Source organism: Lissotriton helveticus, chromosome 5_1, assembly GCF_964261635.1.
Source record: "Lissotriton helveticus chromosome 5_1, aLisHel1.1, whole genome shotgun sequence".
Classification (NCBI taxonomy): Eukaryota; Metazoa; Chordata; class Amphibia; order Caudata; family Salamandridae; genus Lissotriton; species Lissotriton helveticus.
Window position 1 is genome coordinate 1722441263 of NC_136065.1, and position 26967 is coordinate 1722468229.

The 26967-nt window shown below is 44.8% G+C and overlaps 2 protein-coding genes across 2 annotated transcripts in view; both read right to left on the minus strand.

Annotated features, from left to right (window-relative positions):
* The window catches only part of PRR29 (proline rich 29), a 950736-nt gene that overhangs the window by 226515 nt on the left and 697254 nt on the right, over positions 1-26967 (minus strand). The gene's annotated exons all lie outside the window — the stretch shown is intronic.
* LOC144755769 (uncharacterized) lies at positions 33-25451 on the minus strand. Its single transcript, XM_078644990.1, has 2 exons — positions 25399-25451; positions 33-1199 (listed from the first exon to the last, which is right to left on the minus strand). The coding sequence occupies exon 2, from the start codon at positions 1186-1188 to the stop codon at positions 160-162; it is 1029 nt and encodes a 342-aa protein (XP_078501116.1). The 5' UTR covers positions 1189-1199; positions 25399-25451; the 3' UTR covers positions 33-159.

The window sequence follows — 26967 nt, forward strand, 5'->3', positions numbered from 1 at the left end:
TAAATCCACATCTGCATGGCAAAGGAATGCATTAAAGGTGCAACTAATTGCTTGTGTGGTACTGATCTGCCTGGCACTTATCTGCATGACAAAGGCAGCATGGTAAAGGGTATTGCGTGAGAAAGACTGCATTGTAAAGGCGGTTTACCCTCGTTTGAGTTACTTGGAAGGTGGAAGTGGTATTTCAGTCGGTGGCGAGGGGTCGTCAGCAAATTTCATAGAACGGCAGAACAGCACATCCTTATCGCCAAACCCAAGCTTGTACTGCCAGACAAACATTTTTTTGTGAGCCTCTAACGATACACTAATAGATTCTTCCATCTCCGTCGCCTCATTCCAGTTTTCCGATTCCGTATCGACATTTGTCCCCCCGTAACTGGCACTCATTGAAAACTGCTGTTTGGCAAATGCTGCCGTGAGATCTCCCGCACTGTAGGTGTAAGACATTGATACATTCCAGTTTTTCTCCACACTCGTCATCTTCTCACGTGTATACCCCACTTTACGGGTAATTTTCTTATTCCACTGTATTGTTGAGTTGGAATCATTGGATATGGTTTTAATGCACTCCCAGGTGCCGTACGCCGGCCCCTTAGTGATAGCCAGCCCTCCGGGCATGAAGCTGACGACGTCACCATGAAATGAGAATGCCTCACCGTCTTCGTTTGTGTTGAAATTGGTGCACCTGTAGTACTGCACTCCCCATTCGTCATGAGGCTTCACATAGTAATAATATCCCTTTACCCCCCAGTAGTACAGTCCATTTTTGCAGTTTGGGTGTAGGCTATACTCAACGGCGTCTTCATCTGTGTTCATGTTTTTCACTCGCCGGTAAGTGCCTTTACTCTGGAAGATGATGTAGAATTTTCCGAAGGCCGACAGGTAATGGTCGCCCCCTTGGCAGTTTGGGTGCAGACTGTACACCACGGCTCCACTATCTGTGTTCATGTTGGACACTCGTCGATAGTTGCTTCCCTTGATGATGTAAAAGAGGTCATCTTCGTGGGCCAGATAGTGGTCGCCGCCCCTGCATGACTGATGGATGCTGTACACGTTGAGGTCTAGTCCCTCGTTGAAGTTGGTGGACCTCATGTAGCAGTTCATGTCCGAACGGACAATGTAGTAGTATTTGTCTACGCCACAGAAATCCACCCCTGGAGCATCTTTCTTGGGAACTATTGCAACCATGTTGTTCGGCGCTGGAAAATAAAACACCCAGTGAGCATCATTCATAATTTTCAAACTGAATATGCAAATCCTTTTTACATCTGTAGCACATTTACTGTTAAAAAAAGGCAAAACGATTTCCCTTACACAAGGCTTCTATACGATCATGAACTATGGCTCTTTTTTGACTGAGCCTATAATATGGCAAAATATGATGGACAGAGCTGTTGTCTCTTTTGTGTCTAACATTTGAGATTGCTGAGTTGTAACAAGTGCAGCAGCATCAGCGCCCAGGTGTTTTGGGGGGCCCACTGCTCCCCAATAGGGTTGTCTTTTACTAGACTGCTGATAACTCTTTCTTTGCCTGCGTTTGATTCTGTACAATTACAATACCACTGTGTGTCTTCTTTCAACACCAATGAAAGATTATAATATGTCACAGGTTTGCACTCAAAAGCTCAGTGCTTTGGGCTTTCCATGACTACAGCTTTGAAAAAATATGTAGGGCTATTTCAGCTATGACAAAATAGCCCTGCTTATTGCTACACTGTGTAATAGGGATACTTAATATGCAGTAATTGTGCTAAGCGACCTGTCTTTCACCCAGACTGCTGACACTGGAAGCAGGCATTCCGGCGTCAGTACTCAACTGCAGTAACTCATTACAGGTAAGCAGCTCCATTTTGCCTTTATTGCCAGTGTGTAGAGATGGTATTTGGCAGAAATGTTGATTTTTAAATATCATGGCACATAAATATAATTAATAAATATATTCGCTGATGACTCACCACTCATTTCCGGAACCCCAGTGGGACTCCAGAGGCTAATTGACAAATTCTTGGCATTCTGTGAGATTAGGAGCCTGGAATAAAACATGGAGAAAACCAAATACATGTGGTATTTGGTAAGAGCTAGGGCAAAACTAGACCAGTGAAGATAGTGGAAAAACCTCTCGAGAAGGTAGTTTGATTACCTAGGAGTAAGACTAACCGAAACCCTGGGCTGGAAACTCCAACTCGTGAAAAGCTATCTAACATTAAGTCATAAATTCAAACCCATACGGTGATTTAATAACAGGCTTGGTCCCGGACGATTACCCCTGCCTGGACATTTATCGGATGAAAGCCCAAAATGCTGCACTTTATGGTGCAGAGCTATGGAGTCACGTTGATTAGCATAAATTGGTGGTAATTGGAAACATATTTGCCAGATCCCTGGTCGCTGTCCCAGTTAGCACTCAGCTGACTGCTGTTTTTTTATATAGGGCTAAAGAGAATTGGAGGTTTTGCCGCAATAAAACAATTGATTTACTGGCTATGTATAGTGTCCACTCCGAAGTTAGGAGAATATTGTGAATCTTTGAAAGAAGTTTTATTTTTAATTGGTGCTAAACGGATTTCCTGGCTAATCCATGTCAAATTATGGTGCAGATCATTGGGGTTAAGCCATTTGTGGGACTGCCCGGAATCCATTAGTAAAAAAGATATAGCCACTGTGAAAGCGGAGTCTTGGGCCTTTGTGGAAGAAAGGTACGTCACAAGCAGAACTGCAGGGCACCTTACCAATGAGTTTGCAAGTTTTAAACCTTTTCCTAAGTTTGAGCTCCTTTATGATCTGGTTTTACCACCTGTGGCGAAAAGTCTCTATGTGAAATTTAGATCGTTTACCCCTAAGGTCATCCTACACATGGGTTACAAATGCAGATAAAGCCACATGCCCAGCCTGTGGTTATAGACTGAAGACAGTTGAACATATTTTATTTTCTGGTACAGAATATCATCTTCTCCGTAAAAAAATGGATTTGCCCGGTTTGTTGTAATTTGGGAATCAGCCGTTATTGGGTGGCACTGAGTGTATTAAAATCTGGTACGACAACATCTATTGTTTTTGCTGTAAGTAGGTTTTTGATGAGTATCTGGTTCAGGCAACAGAAGTTTTTGTCCCAGGTTAGCCGAGAGGTTCTAGTCCAACCTGAGATTACAATTTTTATTTAAATGTTTTCTAGAACAGAAACTATCTTTTGGTGTGAAAGTTAATATAGATGAAGGATATATTGGCAATTGGAGACATATATCAGGTGACTATAATAATCAGATGTTACAATACATATAGACTTGAGTATAAGATAATGACTTAATCATCGCTCTGAGGTCTTTCAGTACTTTGGAGACACAACACATCCCTTTGGTGGGGGTTTATCGATGGACTTCTCTTTTCCTATCTGAGACTACTTGGTGTTGGTTGCGTTGGAACTATCTCTTTACTTTATCTGCTACAAGGTCTAAACATAGACTATGATGTATTACTCTGACCAAATTTTAACAACTAAAAGGGTATATTGGATTGGCAACTCAAAAAAATCCTGTTGGGGTGATTGTGTCATCGTTAATTTCAAATATCCACAGCATGTCGCAACTGTCTTGCTTAGAGCAGCCTCTCTAACTCCAAATGAGAATGAGGTACTGGTACGGCCATTGGGGTATTTTTATAATCATCTCAGTAAGATACCTACTGTTACTCAAAGAGGTATGCCCCTTACCCCCAATTACTGCCCAGCTTTTGAGGTACCAACGCAGAACAGATACCAAGCTCTGAGTTCCCTGGACCAGAACGATTGACATCTAAAGGATACTGGGCCTTTGTTGTGCAAAACTCATAATGCCCAAGAAAAGAATTCAGGTGGGACAAGCACAAACTCAGAGCAAAGCTGGGATAAATCCACTAAAGTGATTATTGAAAGTGGTCTACTTTCTGCCTCTGTTAAAGAGAGGTGGGTGAATAACCAGCGTTTATTGTGCGTTGAGGACCATAATGCTGGTGCAATTAAGGTTGACCAACTTGTACACGGTGCTAATCATAATGGTGTCCAGGAGAACCTCAAAAACTTTATCACAGGGGGTACCTCTATTGTTAGATGGAACACTGATCCTGAGGTCGAGAAGAACCCACACAATAAGCATACCACTGCAGATAGTGGGCCCTCAGGTGAGCCCATGACATCTTTACCTGCTAGCAATAAAGCAAGAGTAGCTATGACCATAGAACGGTCCAACTTTGAGGGAGCTAATAGCCATGCAGCAAGCACATCAAGTATAAGCTACGATGAGGTGGTTGAGTACCATTTAATTACAATTCTAGACACAACCCCTTATCAAGAAATTGTATCTGTGATGCTATAAATAAGGGGTTGCTACCAGTAGAGGAAACCCTAATCAGCCATCCTAACCTTATAGTGATATCCTGGAACATCGCGGGTCTGGCTAAAAATCTCTCAGATCCCGATTGGTCTAATTATATAGACTCCAGTGATATTTGCCTGCTACAGGAAACTTGGGCCCTTGATGTACCACACAGAGTAGGGTACAAAACCTTTAATATAGAGGCGGTAGCTTCAACCCGAGGGAGACCCTCGGGGGGACTTACAGTGTGGATTAAAGTGTCTCTCAAGGTAAATATTAAGCAATTAGAGACAGATTCAGCTGACATACTGGGGCTGGAAGTTAACGTAAGGGATGGTAGGCGCATTACTGTCTTTAATGTATACAACCGACCGTGTGGGCTGTCAAAAGAGTCAACAATCCTGAAAAAAACTGGACAGCCTCCTTGTTAATAATGTAGACTCGCCAAGCATTCTGATCGGAGGGGATTTTAATTGTAATTTCGAACCAATCAAGGGGTTTGGTGATGTCTTTGGAGATGAGGACAGTGCTAACAATATCCCCTCTCTATCCTACACGGAGGGAGTGCGCTGCACGACCCTAGCTGTGCAAATGACAAAACTAGTTGCAGTACATGGAATGAGGGCTTGTAATGGCCGCTTCTAATCTGATTCCCCAAGGCCCCCACCTTTGTTAAAACTAATTCCCATAGTTGTATAGATTATATGCTGGTATCCCTTGATATTTGGTCTTATCTGATCGACTTTGAAATTGTCCCAAAGTATGAAAGTGACCATCGGCCGTTGCAGTTGTCAATAAACCACCGATTACTCCCTAGTAGTAGCCCAATGTCAGATGTTCTCCCCTTGGAGAAGAAATACCATGATGCCCCAGTAATGAGTAATAATAAGCGTTCCCTTAAATGGTCTAGCATATTGGGAAAAGGGGAGGCATTGTCTAGCATCTATCAACTCTTTGCAGATACAGTTTCCAATCATTCATCCCATCCAGTAGAGGACAATGATTTTATAGATACACATACCAAGTTTTTTACATCTCTTGTACCCCACGTGTCGAAAATGCCAAAAAAAGGTTGATGCACAAAATTAGTGCTGTAGGGTCCAAACCTTGGTACAACAAGGAGTGTCGCTTATCAAAGAGTTCACTTATAGATGCTATTAAGAACAAGACACCAGATGTGATTAGGGCCCTTAGGAGCGAATTTAAGAAGACCCAGCTCAACGCCAGAGCCCTTTGGGACGAGGAATGTTGGGAGAATATGTTATTAGCTGCTAAGGCTAAGGATAGTGTGGGGTTTTGAAAACTTGTTACCAATGAGAAAAACAGAGATAAAACAACCGAGGATGTGTTTATTGACGAGCAAACCTGGGTCAATCATTTCACCCAATTATATGAAGCCCCCGGAAACAAGGAGTCATCTGTTGATAATTGCTCTAGAACTGCATATAGCACAAACCCCCTAGTGTTTAGTCTAGAAGAAACTGAGCAAGCTATTAGCTCAGTTAAAAATGGCAAAGCGCCTGGTCTAGACAAAATACCTGGGGACTTGTATAAGCATGAGATTGGAGTGTGGGCACCCTACATTAAACATGTTTTTAACATATTTGCTACCGGTGGTAATCTACCTGATAGTTGGAGGGGCGCTGAAATCATTTTAATTTTTAAAAAGGGAGATAGAGGTGTCCCTTCTAACTATCGTCCCATTAGTCTTTTAGACATTTTGCAAAAGATTTTTGCGAGGCACCTTTTAATTCGTACAAATCAGTGGATTGATGAGAATGATGTCTTTACCAAATTTCAAGCAGGTTTTAGACGTAACACCATTACAATCAATCAAGTGTTCAGATTTTGCTGCATTTGTTGAAAATATGTTTTTTTATTAAAGGGACATATTTATGTAGCTTTTGTTGACCTTAGGGCAGCTTTTGATTTAGTTTTGCGGGATCGTTTATGGGATTGTTTGTTTGAAATGGGACTACCAGTCTGCTTACTCGAGCAGATTAGAAGACTGCACAATAACAACTTTGCAAGGATACGCTGGGGTCCGAATGGGGAACTATCTAATCCTGTTCCAATTAGGCGGGGAGTCCGCCAAGGGTGCGTGTTGGCCCCTACTCTCTTTTCCTTATTTGTCAATGACATTCCGGCACACTTAGATGAGAGTCAAAATGACTCACCTAAGTTGAATGGAGAGAGGGTTCCCGCACTCTTATTTGCGGACGATACCATTCTGATCTCGCAAACCCCGAGTGGTCTGCAAAACCTTTTAAACTCCTTCAAATTGTACTGTGATAAGAAGGCCTAGAAATCAATACAAATAAGACCAAATGTATGGCCCTTAATACCCACAAATTCTTCAAGGGCCATTTCCTTCTTAACAATCAAAAACTGGAACTTGTATCAGAGTTTTCCTACTTGGGCGTCTCTCTTGACTCCAAAAACTCCTGGAAGACACAACTAGAAAAAAGTAAAACTATTTTTAATCAGAACACTTTACCCATCATAAGACGACATGGGGCCAGCATAAACAAATCTATTACACCAGCCCTGGAAGTGTTTAAATTCAAGGCACAGGCCGGTGCCCTATATGGTGCCGAAGTTTGGGGTATGAATGCGGGGAAACTTTTTAAGAAAAGCGAGAATAACTTTTATAGGAGTATTTTGAGATTGCCCACTCTTACCCCTTTTTTTAGACCTTAACATGAAGCGTACGGACGATCTTGCAGTACTCCGTCCACTCCGAGTACTCCAGATCTTGCAGATTACAAAAGTGGTATTCTAGAAGTGAAGAACCTTGATGCTTATAATACTAACCCTTGGTTAAAGCATGTAAAAACGTGGCTTATTCAAATTGGTCTTACCCACTTCTGGGAAAACCCTGCACTTTTGACACAAAGTTGCAAGAAGCTTGTAAAGGCAAGATTCTGGTTTTATATCTCTTATAACTCCCTAAATGATAATTCCTGTGGTTCCATTACCAGTAGTTTTCTTAACTTCAAAAATGTACCACACTTTGAGGAGTTTTTAGATGAGATACAACCCCAGCTTGCAAAAAGTCCGTACCTAAAATTTAGATACGAAATACTTAAAACGAATGTAGTCCTAGCTAGGTGGGAAAAGCACACCGAGACAACAAAAAGCTTGAACTGTACATGTTGTCAGTCCAACTCAAAAGAGGATGGGAAACACATGTTGTTGTTCTGCACCACATACGATAGAGCAAGGAGACGATGGATAAAGCCCTTGTGTAATGCCCTAGGTATTCGTTCGCATGTGGAAGCATTTAGGATCATCAAAACTGATACTAGTCGTCTTACTGTGTTTTGTGTCAGTAGATTCCTATTGCTTGTAAGTTATTCACGCAAGAAGCGGGGGTTGGAGCTATAGTTGCTTAGCTGGCCGTTCGCTATGCAGAGGTTATGTTGTCCTGATTGTCCGAGGAATATTGTTGAGTCAATCTCTAGGATCATTCTCTATTGTGCCACCTTAAAAAGTTTTTTATCTTGTATTATAACAAAATTTTATACTTTATGTGCCTTTTTAAACTCATGAATCAACACTAAACTTGATGTATTGTATTCCAGCTCCCCAACAGCATATCATGTATGCACTTTTGTACCCACTGTGTAAAATGTACTGTTGTTTTTATGTGTCTTTTATGGCCAGATTGGGCCGAAATAAGGATTAATGAATGAATGAATGACTATGATGTATTATGATTTTATGATTTTTGCTTACATATTGTTAATTTGGGTTTGCAGCCCTGAAGAAGTCTAAGTGCTTGATTAGAGCACGACGAAACACGTGTTGGCTGCTGCTGCTTTCAAATTGTGTTATGCTGGATGAATATTACAAACTTTGGCTTCATGGATTATATGAACTGTACCAATTGAAGATTATTTAGGGATTGGAAGAAGAATAAACATATGGACTAAGCTCACTCTTTGATATTTGAGTGCTCGGGAGAGTGCTTTGTTGAGATCCATTTGAAGGTCTTATGTAGGGGGCAGAGGGTGTGGAAGCAGGAGGATGAGACTGAGTTGATATGGTGGTCCATTTTGAGCTCTGAGTCCAGAATGATTCCCAGGTTGCGTGCGTGGTCGGTGGGGGTTGGCGGGCTTCCGAGGGCGGGGGCCACCAGGTGTCATTCCAGGCATCGGGGTTTGGACCCATGATGAGTACTTCCGTTTTGTTGGTGTTTAGATGTAGGCAGCTGTTTTTCATCCATTTGGCGACGGCTTCCATGTCTTTTCGAAAGTTCTGTCTGGTGGTGTTGGATTCGTTGGATAGGGAGAGGATGAGTTGGGTGTCATCTGCGTATGACACAATGTTGAGTTCGCAGGTTCTGACGATGGGGGCGAGCAGAGCCATGTAGACGTTAAATAGTGTAGGGCTGAGGGAGGATCCCCGGGGGACTCCACAGGTGGTTGGTGTAGGGTAGGAGAGGAAAGGGGGAGTCTGACCCGCTGCGTTCTGCCAGAGAGGAAGGGGCGGATCCAGTCAAGGGCCTTGTCTTGGATCCCTGCGTCATGGAGTCTGCATATTAGGGTAAGGTGAGAGACTGTGTCGAGAGCCGCTGAGAGGTCGAGGAGGATGAGGGCTGCTGTTTCGCCTTTGTCCAGTAGGGTGCGGATGTCGTCTGTTGCGGCGAGGAGGGCAGTTTCCTGACTGTTTTGGGGTCAATGTAAATGACCATTCAGTAATTCCACTGAATCTGGTAGTATGTATTTATGTGGGCCGCTATATACTTATGTACTGTACGCATTTATTGGTATGCATTGGACCTACCCAGCGCCAAAACCCTAGGTATACCAGAACAGTTGCAGCAACCGAGGTTTGTTGGTGGTCCAGTTTCGACTCCAACAGCTCAATACCAAAAGAAACTGTTCGCACCTAGATGCCCCATAGCTGACCAAGGGGACCTGTTGGTGCTGCTTTGGTCCTTGCCCCAAATTTACCTTAAGACCAGAAGAACAGTCCTGTAAGTCATTGCCAAGTGACCATGTGCAGTATATGTTTTACTCCACAGGACAATATTACCACTTTAAAGATACAGATACAGAGCATTTTCGGTGTCTTGAAAAATCACTATCTCGAAAAGTACTTACTTGATTATGATGATCTTGTATCTAAATTCATATAAAAATCTGTATTCTTTTATTAATTGGTGTTGGATGTCTTTATTGAGTGTCTCTCTTACTTTCTCTGTGTGTGTAATAGGTGCTTAACACTATCCTCTGATAAGCCTAAACTTCTCGCCCATACTACCACAAAAGAGAGCATATGGGATTATCATTATAACCCCTCTAAATAAGTAAAGGTCAACTGGACTCTCTGCACAGTGTACCTTATGTTAGTGCACTATATAAAGAGAAGGTTTCTACATTGGTGGTTCAGTGCTGGGATACAAAGCTTGGCATTTATTCTACCGACTTTATTTGCCCCAAAAAACTTTTCGATTTTCCAATTTTTGTTTTGTTCCAAATTTCTAATTTTAACAGTTAGGGCCTTTGATAATCCCCCAGCCATTGTTGTTTTGAAATTTAAAAAGTATCCTAGAGAGTTATTCCTTAAATTGACAGAATTTTGTATTGAATTCCTGAAAAGGCCTCAACTGATTTAATTTTATGTCTGAGACAGGGGGTACTAACCAGCTGTTCAATCAGGGTACCTACAAGAAACTTGTTGGCCCAACCTAAGGGCCTCTGTAAAGCATGGAACCTTCCCACGGGGTCTAACCCCACTAAGGAACTTCTCCAAAAGTTGCTTGTTGAAATTGATAGAGCAAAGGCAATGGAATAAATCCCTAATGGGACAGATGATGGAGATGCCACTGAGGATCATGATGAGTCCTCAGATCTGCCGAATGACAGCAACCCTAATGGAAGTACTTCTCGCAGTAGCCCTGAAGAAACAGAAGAGGAAGATCCTTATCTTCAAAGACCAGCTAGAGGAATAGCCCTTGAGGCTGCAATCTTAGCCATAGAAAAATAAAGAGCTTACATCGCCTTGCCATCTCTGATGGCAGCAAAATCTTAAATAGGGGGAAAGATTAAGCTTTGGACCCTACAATCCTCAAAGGGATTGTCTCTAAATATGTGGAAGATGATGACATAACCAATTGGTTCTCTACTTTGGAGAGAGCTTGAAGAATGAAAAGGTTACACCAGAAACAATGAGTGTTTCTCTCTGAGAGCTGTTCTCAGGCAAGTGCAAGGATAGACTCCTGATACTTAGGGAGACAGATGCGGAGTCCTCTAAACTCATAAAGGAGACCCTGATTGAAGGCTTTGGACTCACCACGGAAGATTAGAGGATTAACTTCAGGCAGATCCACAAAACCTCAAGTCAGACCTGTGTTAATTTTGTTGACTTCTCAGTCAAGATACTAGGTGACTGGTCAAAAGGTAACAAGGTGCTGGATTATGTAGGTCTCTCCAATTTGATTTTGCAGGAGCACATTTTAGCAAACTGTACATCAGAAATGTTACATCAGCATCTAGTAGATACATCACATTCTAGTCCCAGCGAGCTGGCTGAGAAGGCTGATGAATAGGTTAGGACTAGGGTTCCCAAAAAGCATCAAGGGTGAGAGTCTAAGAAAGGGGGGTTAGGCCCATAGAAGGGTAAAGGTGGTAAGTTCTCCAAAAAATTCCTTCAGATACCCAGACCCTCACAAAAGAGGATAGTGCATCCTACCCCAACTCTAGTGGGAAACAGAGTAGTGGGGAACCTAGGCTTTAATAGTTTATAGACAGTAAGCCCTGCTTTGATTGACAGCAGGTTGGGCACTACAGAGGGGACTTAGCTTGTCCCAAGAAAAAAAGTAGGCCCTGAGGTTGTCAGTGTAGACTGTGAGAATTGCTCCTTGGATAAGGACAAGTCTGTAAAGTAGAACCAGAAAGTGAATTGAGGATTCCAGAGGGAAGCAGACACTTCCATCACATCGAGGTGAATGGAATCTCAATCACTGCCCTGAGGGCTACTTGTGCCAGTCACATCATTTTACAAGATAGGTTGATATCTCCAGACTCCTGGCACTCAGTGAGACAGATGCTGAGTTCTATGACCTCATGAAGGAGACCCTGATTGAGGGTTTTGGACTCACCACTGAATAGTACAGGATTACATTCAGGGAGTCTTACAAAACCTCGAGTGAGACCAGGGTTAATTTTGTTGACTACTCAGTCAAGATAATAGGTGGCTGGTTAAAAGGTAACACTGTGCAGGACTATGAAGGGCTCTATAGAAGGGATATCAGTATTTCTAATGTAAGAAACTCAATGAATTACACTTAGGGATTCCTTGTGGGTTGCAAATTAAGTTATCTCATGAATAATATTGAGGTAGGTCACAGTTTGTGACCCATTAGGAATTACAGCCATAATAGGGATGGTTGCCTCCTGAGGTCAGCAGACCACCATTTCTGTGATTGTTTTTAACTAAAGCAATCTTGTTTTTAAAATGCAGTCTGTTTCGTTAAAGAAAACAGGATGTGAAAAATGAAACCTTAAAGCCTAATTTCTTAATAGTAGGCAGTGGTCAATTGAACCACTGCCTTTTTGTAAACAATATCTTTTGGGACCACTTCCCCTGGCCCATTTTGTCCTGGGGACCTTATCCCCTGGGGCCCGGGCCATTTCTAATAGGGGAGGGGAGGGTAGCTGTACGGCATCTCTCCCTAGACTGCTTTTGGCTGCGGGGACCTCACCCCTCGATGGCCTTTAAAAAAAACATTTTACTAGTGGAGGAGATGGGCCATGTGGCCCATGGAACCCAATCCCACAGGGCCTGGCAATGTACAGATAGAGGAGTTGGCTCATGCAGCCGCCATCCACGGGTCGATGTTGGACCAGAGGACCCCATCCCCAGCCTCCAGTCTGGGTGCCCTGGTCCCACTTAGGGCACTCAGTGACTTTTGTTGAGGGCCGCAGGGGGCTCATAAAGGCCGCTGGGGTCCCTGCCGGCTCCCCACCTCCTGCGGGAGCCAACATTTATTTCAGACATAAGGAGCTGGGGCAAGGCATTTCTCTATGTCTAAAAGCAACTCTGCTCCACTTCCAGCAAGGAAGATCATTTGTATTGCTCTTGCTTGCTGGAAGCGGAAAGTATGCTGTGGCTTGGCGGGAGCAGCACCCCGGGGCATAGTAGGAGCCAGCCTGGGGGGACAGCAGTCAAAAGGGTCATCTATGGTACCAGGATGGGGGCCAAGCACCCCCCTCCATTGCACTACAGAGCCCCTAGGAGGTGCCGGTCCCCCACATTTAATTTAAGTAAATGCCCTGGGAGGTGGCATTCTCCAGGGCTTCTGGGTGTCAGATCACCCCCACATTTAATTTCAATATTGCCCCATGAATGTGGCTGTCCCAGGGCTTTGGGCCTGTGCATCCCCCCCGCCCCCCACTTCCTCTATTTGGCCCCGGGAGGTGGCTAATAGAGGCTACCCTGCATTCAATTTAAATAAAGCCCTGGGAAGTGGCAGTCCCCAGGGTCATCTATGTCTCCAGGAGAGGGGCACACCCCCTTCCATTGCACTACACAGCCCCAGGGAGATAGCAGTCCCCCATATTTAATTTAGGTAAAGCCCTAGGGAGGTGGTTGTCCCCAGGGCTGCTGGGGGTCAGCGCGCCCCCGCATTTAATTTCAAGGTGGCAGTTCTGGGGCTTCGGAGACTGCGCAGCCCCCTTCTTTTAGTATTTGGCCCGAGAGGTGGCAGTCCCCAGGGCTGCGGGGGAGTCAGCTCAGCCTCCCTGCATTTCAATAAGGCACCAGGCAGTTGGCGTTGCAGTGCGCACAATGTAAATTGTTTTATTTATTTATGTACTTAGCTACGTAACACTTTATGCTGGAGTTTACTACCCACCACCCTGCCCCTCCCCTGCCTCACCCCACCGCAGCACTCCCTCAGCGAGCCTCCTCTGCTAGTCAGGGTAAGGGGGATACACTTCTAAAATAACCCCTGCTCACCCCCTTGGTAGCTTGAAACAAGCAAACATGCATATCTCAGAGGCATTTTATAAAGCATTTGTGCACACATACAGTAATACAGGGAAAACACTGCAAATGGACACCACACCAGTTTAGAAAAATAAGTAATTTTATCTAAACCAAACATGACCAAAAAAACAGAAATCCACAATGCAGTTATCAATATATGAGTTTTAAAAGGTAAAAACAGTTCGATGCGACACTTTCAACACAAAGTATCTTGGATCCATCAAATTCATAAACAAAAAGAGATGCAGGGAAGGTGATGCATGGTTTCCTTAGGCCTAGGCAAGGTGATGCCTCAGTGCCTTACTCCAGTGGAGGTGATGCGGCAGTTCCTTACTGCCACACAGGGAAGGCGATGCATTGGTTTCTTATTGAAGAGGAGGTGATGCGTTGTTTTCTTACTGGACGGGAAGTGATGCATTACTTTCTTACTGCGGCCTGACAAACTTGGTGCCCCGGTGTGATACGTGGCGATTCAGGGATGTTTTGATTCTCGATACAGTGGCACTGGCGCTGCGTTGATCTCTCCGGCCACGAACCCACATGCGTCGGTTCTTGCAGTCGCACAACAGCCCCTGCGTCCAAATTGGTAGGGTGATCTCGGAATTCAGGGATTGGTGCACAAGATTCAGCGTGCAGTGATTTCTCCAGTTGCTGGAAGGCGCAGCGTTAGTTTTTTCAGCTGTACAATGGCAATCTGTCGGAAACGGGTGCAGATGCATCACACTTCTTAAGTTGATTCTCTTTTCCCAGCTCCCAGCAGCAGTAACAACCTCCTGAGGCCCAACACAGGCACAGGCACCTCTTGGCAGGTCCGAACTCCCAGCAAGAGAGTTCAGGGGAGCTCGTGGTGAAGTATTTGTGTCCCTGAGACTTCAGAACAGGAGACAAGCTCTCTTTCAAGCCCTTGGAGATATTCTTCAAGCAGGATACACAGCACAAAGCAAAATCATTGTCCTCTCCTTGCCTGAAACAGCCAATGCAGGCCAAACGCCTTTAGCTTTCCCAGCTCTTTTCCTTGGCAGAGGTTCCTCTTGAGACTAGAAGTAATCTAAAAGTTCTGAGGTCTGGGCCCTAATATTTATACAGCATTTCTCTTTTTTATCTTGTGGTTGAGAGGCTCTGTGCTCAGTCAAAACCAGGTCTGTCCTCTATGTTCCAGCTTCGCGGCAGGAGGTGGGTACAGCATTGTGTAAGGCAGACCAGGCCAATTCAGGTGAAAGGCAATCTCCTCCCTCTACTCTAAATGCGGCCCAGGTCTTTTCAGCCCCGCCCTGGCTCATCCAGGAATGGCAGGACACACCTCAAACCCCCCCCCCCCAGTGGCTGTCCACAGTGAATGCACATCCCCAGCCCCTGTCACTTCAAAGCCAGACAGTCAATCCACAAACCAGTAGAGGCACACAGGTTGGCTAAGCAATCTGATTGGTATGTTTGCCTTACTAGCAAGATCCTTAATTGATGTGCAGTGTGTGTGCCAGAGCTAGTACTAAAGAAATGCGCAGAGAGGGAACACAGGTCTTCAGTGTAGGGCCTGCGCGCATTATGCTAAATTAGCATGTTATCCTGACCAGTGCTACCACTTGTCAGGCCTTACTTTCCCTTTTGCATACACATGGGGCTCCCCTGTAGGACGTCCTGGGTAACCCCTAGGCAAGGTGCAGTGTCGGTAAAAGGCAGGACCTGTGCCAGTGTGGGTGCTAGGCCCTGGCGGTGGAAAATACTCCATTTCATGTTCCCGGGTGAAAGGCCATCCTGCCCATAGAACAGAATGGGGGAGGCTGGGTGTAGTATTGTTAGCCTAGTTTCCCAAGAATTGGAAATGGAGCAGTGAAGTATGGTATGTCTGAAATCACAGCGTCATAACACCTCTTTTTGGATAGATGGTTTTGTCACTGTGTGTCCAGAAACCGCTGTTTGAAGAAATGGCTGAGTCTGAGCTTTAGACCTTTTTTGTGTGTCTCAGCAGAATATGAATTGCCTGCCTGGATCTGGGAGATGTGAGAAAGGCCGAGGGAGGTCGTGCCCAGGGGAGGGGTGGAGACGGCGCCAGGCCGCCCTGCACCTGGAGTGGGGAGAAGGAGAGGCTTTGCGAGGTGAAGAGGCCTGGTTCAGAGCCATAAAACAATAGACCCATCTCCCTCTGAGTGATTAAAGATCCAGGCCCACATTATCAAAGAGACGATGGTAACACTGGGGGGGAGGGAGATATGCAAGACTGATTTAGGGAGGGGTCAGGGACCCCTGACTACAAGCAAACTTGAAAGACAATGAAGGGTATAACTGGAAGAACTGTAACCCCAAGACTTTGGTTATGTTGATGATGTCGTCGAGAATGGTCTTGGTATCATTCAGAGTAGTGCTGGGAGCGCTTTGAAGACGCCGCAGACTGGTCGAGTCTCTGGCGGCTTTGACCTGTCTGCGATCGGGAAGAAAACCTCTGCCTCAGGAAGAGTTGCTGAATAGGCTGCGGGAGACACTTTACCCTTGCTCCGTGATCTGGGGCTTGTGGGCAGATTGTAGCTCTTGAGCGAGGAGAGACTGAAAGGGCACAGCACTGGGTCCTGACTCCCCTTCTTCCTGAGCAGGACTTTGCTGTGTGCTGCGTCCTGTACCCCAAGGGTCCAGGATGAGCGGGCTCCCTGTTCGGAAACACAGGAACATAAAAGATTCCGGGAAGTCTCAAGTGGTGAGGTGGTGGGACCATGTCGTTGCGGCCTGAGACCTCCGAAGGGGTGCCTAAGGTTATTGTGGGCACCCGGAGCGAATTAAGACTCTGGCTCGCAGGTTGCGTGTCTTGGTGCGGCTGCAAGTGTTGGAGCACCTGTTGATTGTGGGCATCGTGGAAGAGAGCCGAGATTCGGGACGCGCATGTGGTGTGTGTCGCAGTGCTGTCCAGGCACTAGTGAAGAGTGCCGGGACATCGTGGGCACTAAGAAGGAGCGAGTCTCCGACACGTGGGTCGGCATGTGGTGGTGCAGCCAGGGCGCTAGTGGAGAACATCTGGTACCTCCTGTGCACCAGGAGGAGAGTTGAGATTCAGACACGCAGTGTGTGTGTCATGGTGCGGCAGTGGAGAGTGCCCGAAGACCGTGTGCAGCAGTAGACAGAGTGAGTCTCAGACGCGCCAAGTGGGGGGCGTGTGGAAGGTGCCACCAGAGGAGCTGGTGAGGAGTACCGAGGAGCGGTGAGCACCAGGGAGCGAAGAAGTCCTAACAGTGCTGGAGAGGAGGGTCAAGTGATCGGGCCCTCGAAAGCAATGTGAGGTAGCACTAGCGTCGTGTGGAAGGCTTTGTGGAAGGAGTTTGTGCTGAACATTGGAGGCCCGGACCGGAATCCCCGCAGTAGCTGAACAGCCAGGCCGAGCACGCCTTGCACATGGTTACTAGGTTCTGGAGTGAGGCCAAGCCACTGCGGCAGCAGAGGAGAGTGGGGTAGTGCACTCCCAAGTAAAGTGGATTATAGCTTGGAGCGGGTTGCAGGCCCGGAGTGACACTCTCTCGGCCTCTCGCTGTTGGCAGCTGTGTGGGCCTGTTGCTTGAGCCCAGATCTTGGTCCATGCTGGTCCCGGACGGGGCAGTACAGGGGCCAGGGCCCGGAGTGGAAATTGTGTGTCATCGTTGATCCGTGTTCGGGGGCAACCAGTCGCACAACTTCTAAAAACTGTTGTATAACACTTTGCATATTTGCTGCTAACGAACTATCGAACTATTGGACAACATCTGACACTAGAATCATAGTGTAGGATACTGCATTGGTTGTTTACTGCACTGTACTGAATTGCAATGTGACGCATTACCTTATTCCTTCCTTGCACAGGGAATGCTGGTGGGGATATGCATTGCATTGGTTTTCTATTGCACTGTACGTAATTGCAGTGTGACGCATTGCTGTATTCCTTCCTTGAACAGGGCATGCTGGTAGCGAACCGAGTTGCAATACCTTGTGTTGACTCAGTACATGATCTTGACGCTACGCATTGCATTGTTTCACTGTGGCACTGTACAGGAACCCATTGTTAAGTAGTGCAGTATTCCTTGTATTTTGCAACGTGTGTGAATCTAGTGATAAGATGTACCTAACCTGTTGAAAACGGTTAAAAGTCAGCGTAACTGTTGGTTAGAAGTGGTGGTTGGGGATTAGGACCGCCCAACCCACCGGAAACAATATTACCCAGTGTATATATGTGGGAGTCGTATGTGTGGTCAATTCATAAAACTTTTTATATAAAGTATACTTGTTTTGTACAAACTCGTGTGGAGTCCATTTTATACTCATTTTGTACAAACTCGTGTGGAGTTCATTTGTGGTGACATCATTGGGATTGCTGTGGGAGTGGTTGCACATACTGAACACTCGTGCCTTGGAGATAAGCCTGGCTGCTCATGTCAAGCTACCAAGGGGGGTGAGCAAGGCTGTCTCGGACGGGCTCCTTTCTTGGCCTAACGTGGGAGCGGGGCTCCGGGTCGCGCACTTGACAACAACGGTGACCGCGGGAACGCAGGGTTCTAACAGTTATAATAAATACACTTTCCTTCTAATCTATGGGAGAAGTAGCCTTTCAATAGTGAAAAACAAAATATAATGTATTTCACTAACAGGACATGTCACACACATCAGTATATGTCCTACCTTTCACATATACGGCACCCTGCCCACAGGAGTACCTTGACGATTCAGAAAAGGGGGTGGTGATGAACAGAGTGTCTGAATTAAGCAGACCACTCTTACCCAGTCCAAAGATCAGGGCTTGATCCATCACCGTTATTTATCTCACTGCCCCATCCCAGCTCAGAACCTGGCTATATGCAAATTAGTCTGTCCCTGGCCCAGTGCATCATGGGAACAGGGCAGACCAAACTACCAAGCCAATTCTTCACCAGAAAGGAGACAAGATACCGGGGACCGGTTTCTGGCATTTCAGCCTCTTCGGCCCGGCTTGCTTGAATCCTGATGGAGCAGTGAGAAAGGGACTCATGTCTGAGTATACCCTGCCACACCTATAGTGGCCAAAAACGATTCAGAAAAGGGGGTGGTGATGAACAGAGTGTCTGAATTAAGCAGACCACTCTTACCCAGTCCAAAGATCAGGGCTTGATCCATCACCGTTATTTATCTCACTGCCCCATCCCAGCTCAGAACCTGGCTATATGCAAATTAGTCTGTCCCTGGCCCAGTGCATTGGGAACAGGGCAGACCAAACTACCAAGCCAATTCTTCACCAGAAAGGAGACAAGCTACCGGGGACCGGTTTCTGGCATTTCAGCCTCTTAGGCCCGGCTTGCTTGAATCCTGATGGAGCAGTGAGAAAGGGACTCATGTCTGAGTATACCCTGCCACACCTATAGTGGCCAAAAACGATTCAGAAAAGGGGGTGGTGATGAACAGAGTGTCTGAATTAAGCAGACCACTCTTACCCAGTCCAAAGATCAGGGCTTAATCCATCACCGTTATTTATCTCACTGCCCCATCCCAGCTCAGAACCTGGCTATATGCAAATTAGTCTGTCCCTGGCCCAGTGCATCATGGGAACAGGGCAGACCAAACTACCAAGCCAATTCTTCACCAGAAAGGAGACAAGCTACCGGGGACTGGTTTCTGGCATTTCAGACTCTTCGGCCCGGCTTGCTTGAATCCTGATGGAGCAGTGAGAAAGGGACTCATGTCTGAGTATACCCTGCCACACCTATAGTGGCCAAAAACGATTCAGAAAAGGGGGTGGTGATGAACAGAGTGTCTGAATTAAGCAGACCACTCTTACCCAGTCCAAAGATCAGGGCTTGATCCATCACCGTTATTTATCTCACTGCCCCATCCCAGCTCAGAACCTGGCTATATGCAAATTAGTCTGTCCCTGGCCCAGTGCATCATGGGAACAGGGCAGACCAAACTACCAAGCCAATTCTTCACCAGAAAGGAGACAAGCTACCGGGGACCGGTTTCTGGCATTTCAGCCTCTTCGGCCCGGCTTGCTTGAATCCTGATGGAGCAGTGAGAAAGGGACTCATGTCTGAGTATACCCTGCCACACCTATAGTGGCCAAAAACGATTCAGAAAAGGGGGTGGTGATGAACAGAGTGTCTGAATTAAGCAGACCACTCTTACCCAGTCCAAAGATCAGGGCTTGATCCATCACCGTTATTTATCTCACTGCCCCATCCCAGCTCAGAACCTGGCTATATGCAAATTAGTCTGTCCCTGGCCCAGTGCATCATGGGAACAGGGCAGACCAAACTACCAAGCCAATTCTTCACCAGAAAGGAGACAAGCTACCGGGGACCGGTTTCTGGCATTTCAGCCTCTTCGGCCCGGCTTGCTTGAATCCTGATGGAGCAGTGAGAAAGGGACTCATGTCTGAGTATACCCTGCCACACCTATAGTGGCCAAAAACGATTCAGAAAAGGGGGTCCGGGTCGCGCACTTGACAACAACGGTGACCGCGGGAACGCAGGGTTCTAACAGTTATAATAAATACACTTTCCTTCTAATCTATGGGAGAAGTAGCCTTTCAATAGTGAAAAACAAAATATAATGTATTTCACTAACAGGACATGTCACACACATCAGTATATGTCCTACCTTTCACATATACGGCACCCTGCCCACAGGAGTACCTTGGGCCTACCTTAGGGGTGGCTTACATGTGAAAAATGGGAATATTAGGGCCTGGCAAGTGGGTGCACTTGCCAGGTTGACATTGCAACAGATACTGCGCGCAGCCACTTAGTGGCAGGTCTGGGACCCCTTTGAAAGGCTGCTTGTTTGGGTGGCACAATCAGAGATGCAAACCCACTAGCAGCATTTAATTTACAGGCCCTCAGCACATACAGTGTACTGTACTAGGGCCCTGGTAGTAAATCAAATAACCCAATCATGGAAACACCAATCCATAAACAGTTTACACTGAGAGCAAATAGATGTTAGCACTGATTAACAGTGGTAAAGTGCCCAGAGTCCTAAAACCAATAAAAACAGGGTCAAAAAAAGGAGGACCAAAAGAAAAAAGTCTGAGGGTAAACCTGCTGAAAAACATAGGTCTAACAATATAAATACCATGTGTTGTGCTCTGATTGGAGTTGCTGAAATGGGATGCTCACCTGCTATGTGAGGGCAAGTGTGCTGTCTTTTTAAAGGAAGGTGTAATGCTGTGGAAAATGTTCTGTCAATTCTGAGTGCTGCTTCGCCACCTCACAATAGAGACATGCCCACTGCTAACTGTCCCTTTAACTCTGCAGTATCTGGGCCACTTCTCCAATCGGCCTGTGCCTGCGCCTTCAAATCCTCGCTTCAGCACTCCACTCACTTTCCATGCAGCCCTTTTACCCGACCAGAGCTGCACTGAGCGGGGGTGATCCATGTCAAATTTTTGTATAGCCTAACATCCACTATTCGGAGTGTTCTTTGGTGCTGTAGGTGGAAGGCCCAGGAGCAGTATATTCTCATGGGAATAAAGCTGTGTGATACCAAGCAGCAACTCTTGTCCGTTAACCATTTTTGAGTGTGGTGTATTTACGCATGATAATATACCAAAATGCTCTAAGGCCAGGACTCTCATTCCATTTTTAGATCACACCCATGGGCATATTTACAGTGCTGCTGCAGCACTTTTACTCCACAGGAGAGTCACTTTTGTGACATTCTGGAGTCACAGTGTGCCAGTCCATATTTACAAGGGCACGCAAAGCCACCTTGCGTGGCTTTTCATGGCTTTGTAAATATGGAGTAAGCCAATGCCTTGCTCTGCGTGGAAGGGGTGTTCCATGAGTGTTGCTGTTGGTGTTCCTATGCAACAGACATGGCTTTTTGCACTGCCCAAGATTTACAACATAGCATTAATCTGGGGCAGTGCAAAACTAATGTCTTCCCAAAGCAGGCGTTAACAAGAAATTATTTTTACATTTCTCCTTTTTTTTCTTCTTTTTTCACGTGTGCTTCATTCGACAGTACCCATAGAACAAGGAAAATGCCTCCTTCGATTGTTTTTGTGCTGGATGATGTCCCTTCCAAAAAGAACAATTGATGGACAGAATGCAGAACAATGTCGTACAGTTGCACCAGTACAGAGATCTGGGCTAGAATCCATCGTTGTTTTGCTCCCTATACCATTCCAGTTTGAACACAGCTATATGCAAATCAGACTTAACCCTCCGCCCAATGGGAACAGTCCAGCTCGAACTGTCAGACCAGGTCCTCCCTTGACTGGAAACAAGCATCCTAGTGTTGGTTTCAGGGTTTCTCCCCTCATCAGCCAGGATAGCTTGACTCCAGTGGTGGGCATACCTGTCCCACTCGGGTGACACATGCAAAACGAACAATTGATGGACAGAATGCAAAACAATGTCTCACATTAACCCTAGTATAGAGATCTCGGCCTAAATTCATTGTTGTATTGCTCCGCATGCCATTCCAGTTTTAACACAGCCATATGCAAATCAGTCTTGACCCTGCGCCCAATGTGAACAGTCCAGTCCGAACTGCCAGGTCAGGTCCTCCTTGGACAAGTTGTATTCATACCAGGTAAAGCATTCTACCTAAACACCACTGCTGCTGTAAAACATTTTTAGGTCTCCCCTGCGACAGCACATGTGCTCTCGCTTGTGAGAGATATTTTAAACAAAAAGAGACTTGCACCCCACCCATTGCTCAACATATTTTGGATTCATTATCATTCTATTCTGCTGCTTTCTAATTGGCCAGCAAACTGGCTACACTTCCTCTTCTTCGGGTGGAGCATATATATGGTCAGACTTGCAAATCCTCAAGTAGTTAACAGTAGTCACTCTCAAGTCAAATGATAAGGGGCTTATTTGCAAGCACATTACGCCGCTGCAGCAACACTTTTATTGAGGCACTGACAGCGCAATGGGCTTCCCATATTTACAAGGCCATGTAATCTCACCCTGCGTGACTTTTCATGGCCTTGCAATGTTTCCTTTTCACACATAACTCTGAGTGAAAGGGGCGTTCCATGGGTGTGGCTGTGGGTGTTGCCACACAACATCCATGGAACTTGACGCATTTCCAGATTTACAACATTTTGTAAACCGGGGAATGCATCGTAATCCTACGACTCCCCAGGGGAGGCGTAAGAAGGTGCAACAAGGAGAAATACTTTTATTTCTCCTAATTCTTCTTTTTATGTATGCTGCATTCTGCAGCACGCAGCGCACGCAGGCACCCTTGCAAAAATGACGCAAGGGTGTCTGCGCTGGCACATGGCTGCTGTTTGCGCGCCGGTGTAGGGTAGAAGGGCAGGAATGCACCGTATCTTGTAGATTCACCACATTCCTGCCCTTTTATTTTGACACACAGCAGAGCAGCAGGAATGCTTGCTGCGCTGCCATGCATCAAAATATTGTAAATGAGGCCCTACATTTTCAAAATTCTTTCAGAGAGCTGCAGTTTCTTAATGAGTTAGATGCAAACGCATTGAATCCATTTCATGTAGATGCAGTTACCCTAGTTACTGTGGGGAAGATTTACTATTTTTGCAAGCAACACAGGACAGCAAGCAAAGTTCCTGCACGGTGTTGCATGAAAAGGAGACAGCCGAAATGCACTGTGTGCAGCCTAGCACCATCCCAGACACCCTTGCACCATGGGTACAGCCAGGATAGTTTTTGTGCCGAAAGGAACAACTTCCTGCGCAAAATAATCCTTGAATGGTTTATCCCTTTTTCTCTGCATGTTTTTCAATGCGGCACATCTAGAAAGAGAAATTATTAAGAAAAAAGAACGCGATTTCTTCTCATTACACCTATTTGAGGGAGACACAGGTTTTTGAAGCATTCCCAGGTTGACAAGCCTTTGTAAATCTGATAATGTGCCAAAATACATCGGTGGGTGCATTGGAACAACCATGCTACACACATGTAATGCCGTCCTAACCGAAGGCAACACAAGGCATCGATATGCACCGCATTGCATTACTTTGTATTTAGTAAAGCATGCAGAACCATGCAAGGTTACTGCGTGGCTCAGTAAATACCAAAATGGATTTTGCATCAGATTTGCACCATAAACGGGACGCAACCCTACACAGAACATTAGGAAATATTGCCCTATGTATCCCTCCCAAGTCAAATGCAAAAGCTTTGATGTTCTTTCATGAAGGCGCCTTTCCTCAAGTTGTTACTATATGCCCCTCGTAAGTCAAATGCAAACACATTTAAAATATTTTGTGAAGGTGCAGCTTAACAAGTTCCTACTATGTGTCCCTCACAAGTAAAATGCTAAAGTTTTGAAAATTTCACACATAGGTGCAGCTCCACTGGTCACTACTAGGTTTCCCTATCGAGTCAAAGGCGAAAGCATTACAATTCTTACATGAAGCTTCAGTTCCACTAGTGGTTACTAGGTGTCCCTCATAAGTTAAATGTAAAAGAACTGCCATTGTATCACAAAGCTGCGGCTCCACAGGTCATTACTAAGTGTTTCTCAGAAGTCACATGCAAATGAATTGATATTCTTTTATGAAGTTGCTTTTCCACAAGTCAATTATTGGGTGTCTTCACAAGTTAAATGCAAAGCATTACAACTCTTTCAGCAAGCTGCAGTTCCACTAGTAGTTACTTGGTGTATCTCACAAATCAAATGCAAAAGCAGTGATCTATTTTCATGAAGCTGCAGTTCCACTTGCTGCTAATAGAGATTCAACTCAAGTCAGAAGCAACTGCTTCAAATGACTTTTACGAAGCTAGGAGGGTGTGGCTTTAGTATATGCATTACTATACATGCTTTTGCTATTTTAATCATTTGTGCTTCTTTTCTATAGGATTCGTTTTTGCCATAGCTGTTCCATAATAACGAGTTGAAGTTACACCTTTAAATACAGTTCTGTTTTTTGAGTTTGTGATTACATCCCACTATTTATAGGAGCGTTCATGCACTGGTAAGCATAATGAGATGATATACTTTGACGATGTATATTTAGGTAGGTGTAAGTGTTATATTTGATTTGAAAGGGGTGATTACTTTATATTGACAGTGCTTGAACAACACTCCAATCGGGGAGATGCGATTTCACAAGTAGTTACTACAGGACTCTTTCTAGTCATTTGGAAATTGTTGCAATTTAGAGAGTGTGGCTACAACCTCAAATCTCCATATATACCTTAGCTACTCTAATTACTTGTGCTCATTATCAGTAGGATAAATATGTATGCCAAACCTCGTTTATAGTAAGGAATGAACATTGTAGTTTACAATAAATCTTTGAAATGTGTTAAAATAATTGTTGTAACCATACTATACAGAGGGACCATTAGTCATTGGGAAGTGCAAGTGTTTAACAATTTCTATTTTTAGCAAACTAATTTTTAGGTGCTGTGTACATTGGCAAAATGTGGTCACTCAAAGTAAAGGCATCCAATGGCAGAAGAGGGCTGGTATGTTGATCTATATGTTTTGCTGCTGTGGGAGGTAATATAATATGAGTAACATGTCAACAGACCAATGAGGAAAAAAGCTTGATTGTGTGCGCCTATATATGTATATATTTACTTGCATGATATTGTTCGGAAAACATAAGGCTGGCCAGACATAGGACAGACCTTAAAAGGAAAGAGGTGTACACAACACTAATTCACTTTAAAAAAAAAACCTCATAGTGGAGACTTATTGACTTTGCCAATGCGTGTTATCTCTGCTTGATTACTGTACTGCAATGCAAAATGTGCTGGTAAGTGCTGGTCAACTGTGATCTTACTGGTGGTATTCTATTCTGCACATTCCTTCAATTGTACAGTGCATAAAGCAGTTTTTACCAGTTCGATCCCATAAATTGTGTGCGGCAAAGCAATGAGTTATGCAGAAATCAACCCTAGATTTGCACTATTACATGGCGTTTTAAACATCCATCCCAAAGTATTAATTGAAACTGTTCCAAAGGAGCTTCTTACTAACAATGCCTACCATGACTCAGAAATGGTCTGAAATCCGGAGTCATTGTTTTCCTACTAATTCGCCAATCAATACAAAAAAGAAACATTAATAATACCAGTAAAAACCCTTTTAGCGTTTCATAATACAGATTTTAGAGCAATGCCTTGATACTTACAAAGAAAGTTTCAGCACGATGCTTTTGGGTCAGACGCTTTCTTCTGGGAAATTACACCTGCGAACAGTCTTTAAGATTCTGCTGTTGGGATCCGAGTATAAATAGAGACGATTTCTCCAAGCCTTGCCCACTCATTAGGTGACGGGACTCACCCATTGGCAGGCCATCAGAAGCCATTGTGAAAGTTTTGACAGCTTCTGCCTCCTGGCAGTGTCTCGCTGGAGCATACTGTGCTCAGCAGCGGCACGTAACCTGCCTCAGTAATTGCCTTCGCTTCGCAACCGGGCTCTTAGATACATTTTTTGAGTTTTTGTAAAGCAGTGCTATATAAAAGCCTTAACGTTATTCCTCATTCTTTAATAAATGAACGATTGAATGAGCATGCCCATCCTGCCTCTTGGTACATATGGTACCACTGCTGACTATTTTCTTGTTTTATAAGAAAATGTCTCCTTACCAACCCCTTGACATTTCTGAAACAAGCATTTGCAATGCAATCGGTCTCGCATTTGTCTAAGTTAAAGCTATTGGTGATGTAAAGGACAACATATTTTACTTATGTTAATGCAGTGGATGTATGTGATGTGAAGCAGAATTATGTGGGTTGGACTGACACTGTCAGATGTGGAATTGTGCGGCGTGGAAAAGTGTGGTGTGGAGTAGATTCGTGAAGTGGAATTATGTTGCATGGTGCACATTGAATTATAGGGATAGTAATTATGTGGTATTGAGGGTACTGGAAATGTGTTGTCGAATTATGTAGTGTGGAATAGAAATATATGGAGCTGAATTGTGTGGCGTGTAACTGTGTGGGTTTAAGTGATAGTTTATGCTGATGGGAATTATGTGGCATGGTGTGGAGTGTTTTTACATGGATTGTGGCTATGAGGTATAGAGTGGTTTTATGTGGGGTGTATTTATGTGGTATTGAAAAATAGGGTTCAGCAAAAGGGCATGCACTCCAGGGTGATCTTGCAGAAAGGGCAAATTCCAACAGGAAGGTTTATCTTGTACTTGTTTCTGAAACACCTGTAGAAATAACCTGTTTTCCCCACATTCATTACATGTAACAAGGTTGTCTAGGGAGTCTATGGTTTTAGTTTTATACCCAGCATGCTCCATTGAACTCTTTCACATACCTCTGGTTTAAGGTTTAGCATAAGCACTAACTCTTACGTTAAAATATCATGCACACTCAGACTTCCTTTGCCACTGCTCAACTTATTAACAGATTTAGCAAGTGCTTTAACCTTTTTTTGCTACCACAATCACCTCTTTGAATGAAGGCTCATCTTTTACCCTCAATTCTACTCACTTTTACATTTGATTGTAAACCGGCCTCATGTCATCAGTAGATACATTACTCTAACATGTAAAGGCCAACTTTCTCAAACTAGTTATGCATTCGTCCACTGATTCCTCTTTTATCTGAGACCTCAACCCAAAATGATATTGCTCTAAAATTGTGCTTATGCTTGCTAAATAATGCAAATCGTACATTTGTAGACACATCTCTGCGCATTTAAAGTTCTCATTTCCTCTTGCTGGGCACATTATCAACCGCATCAT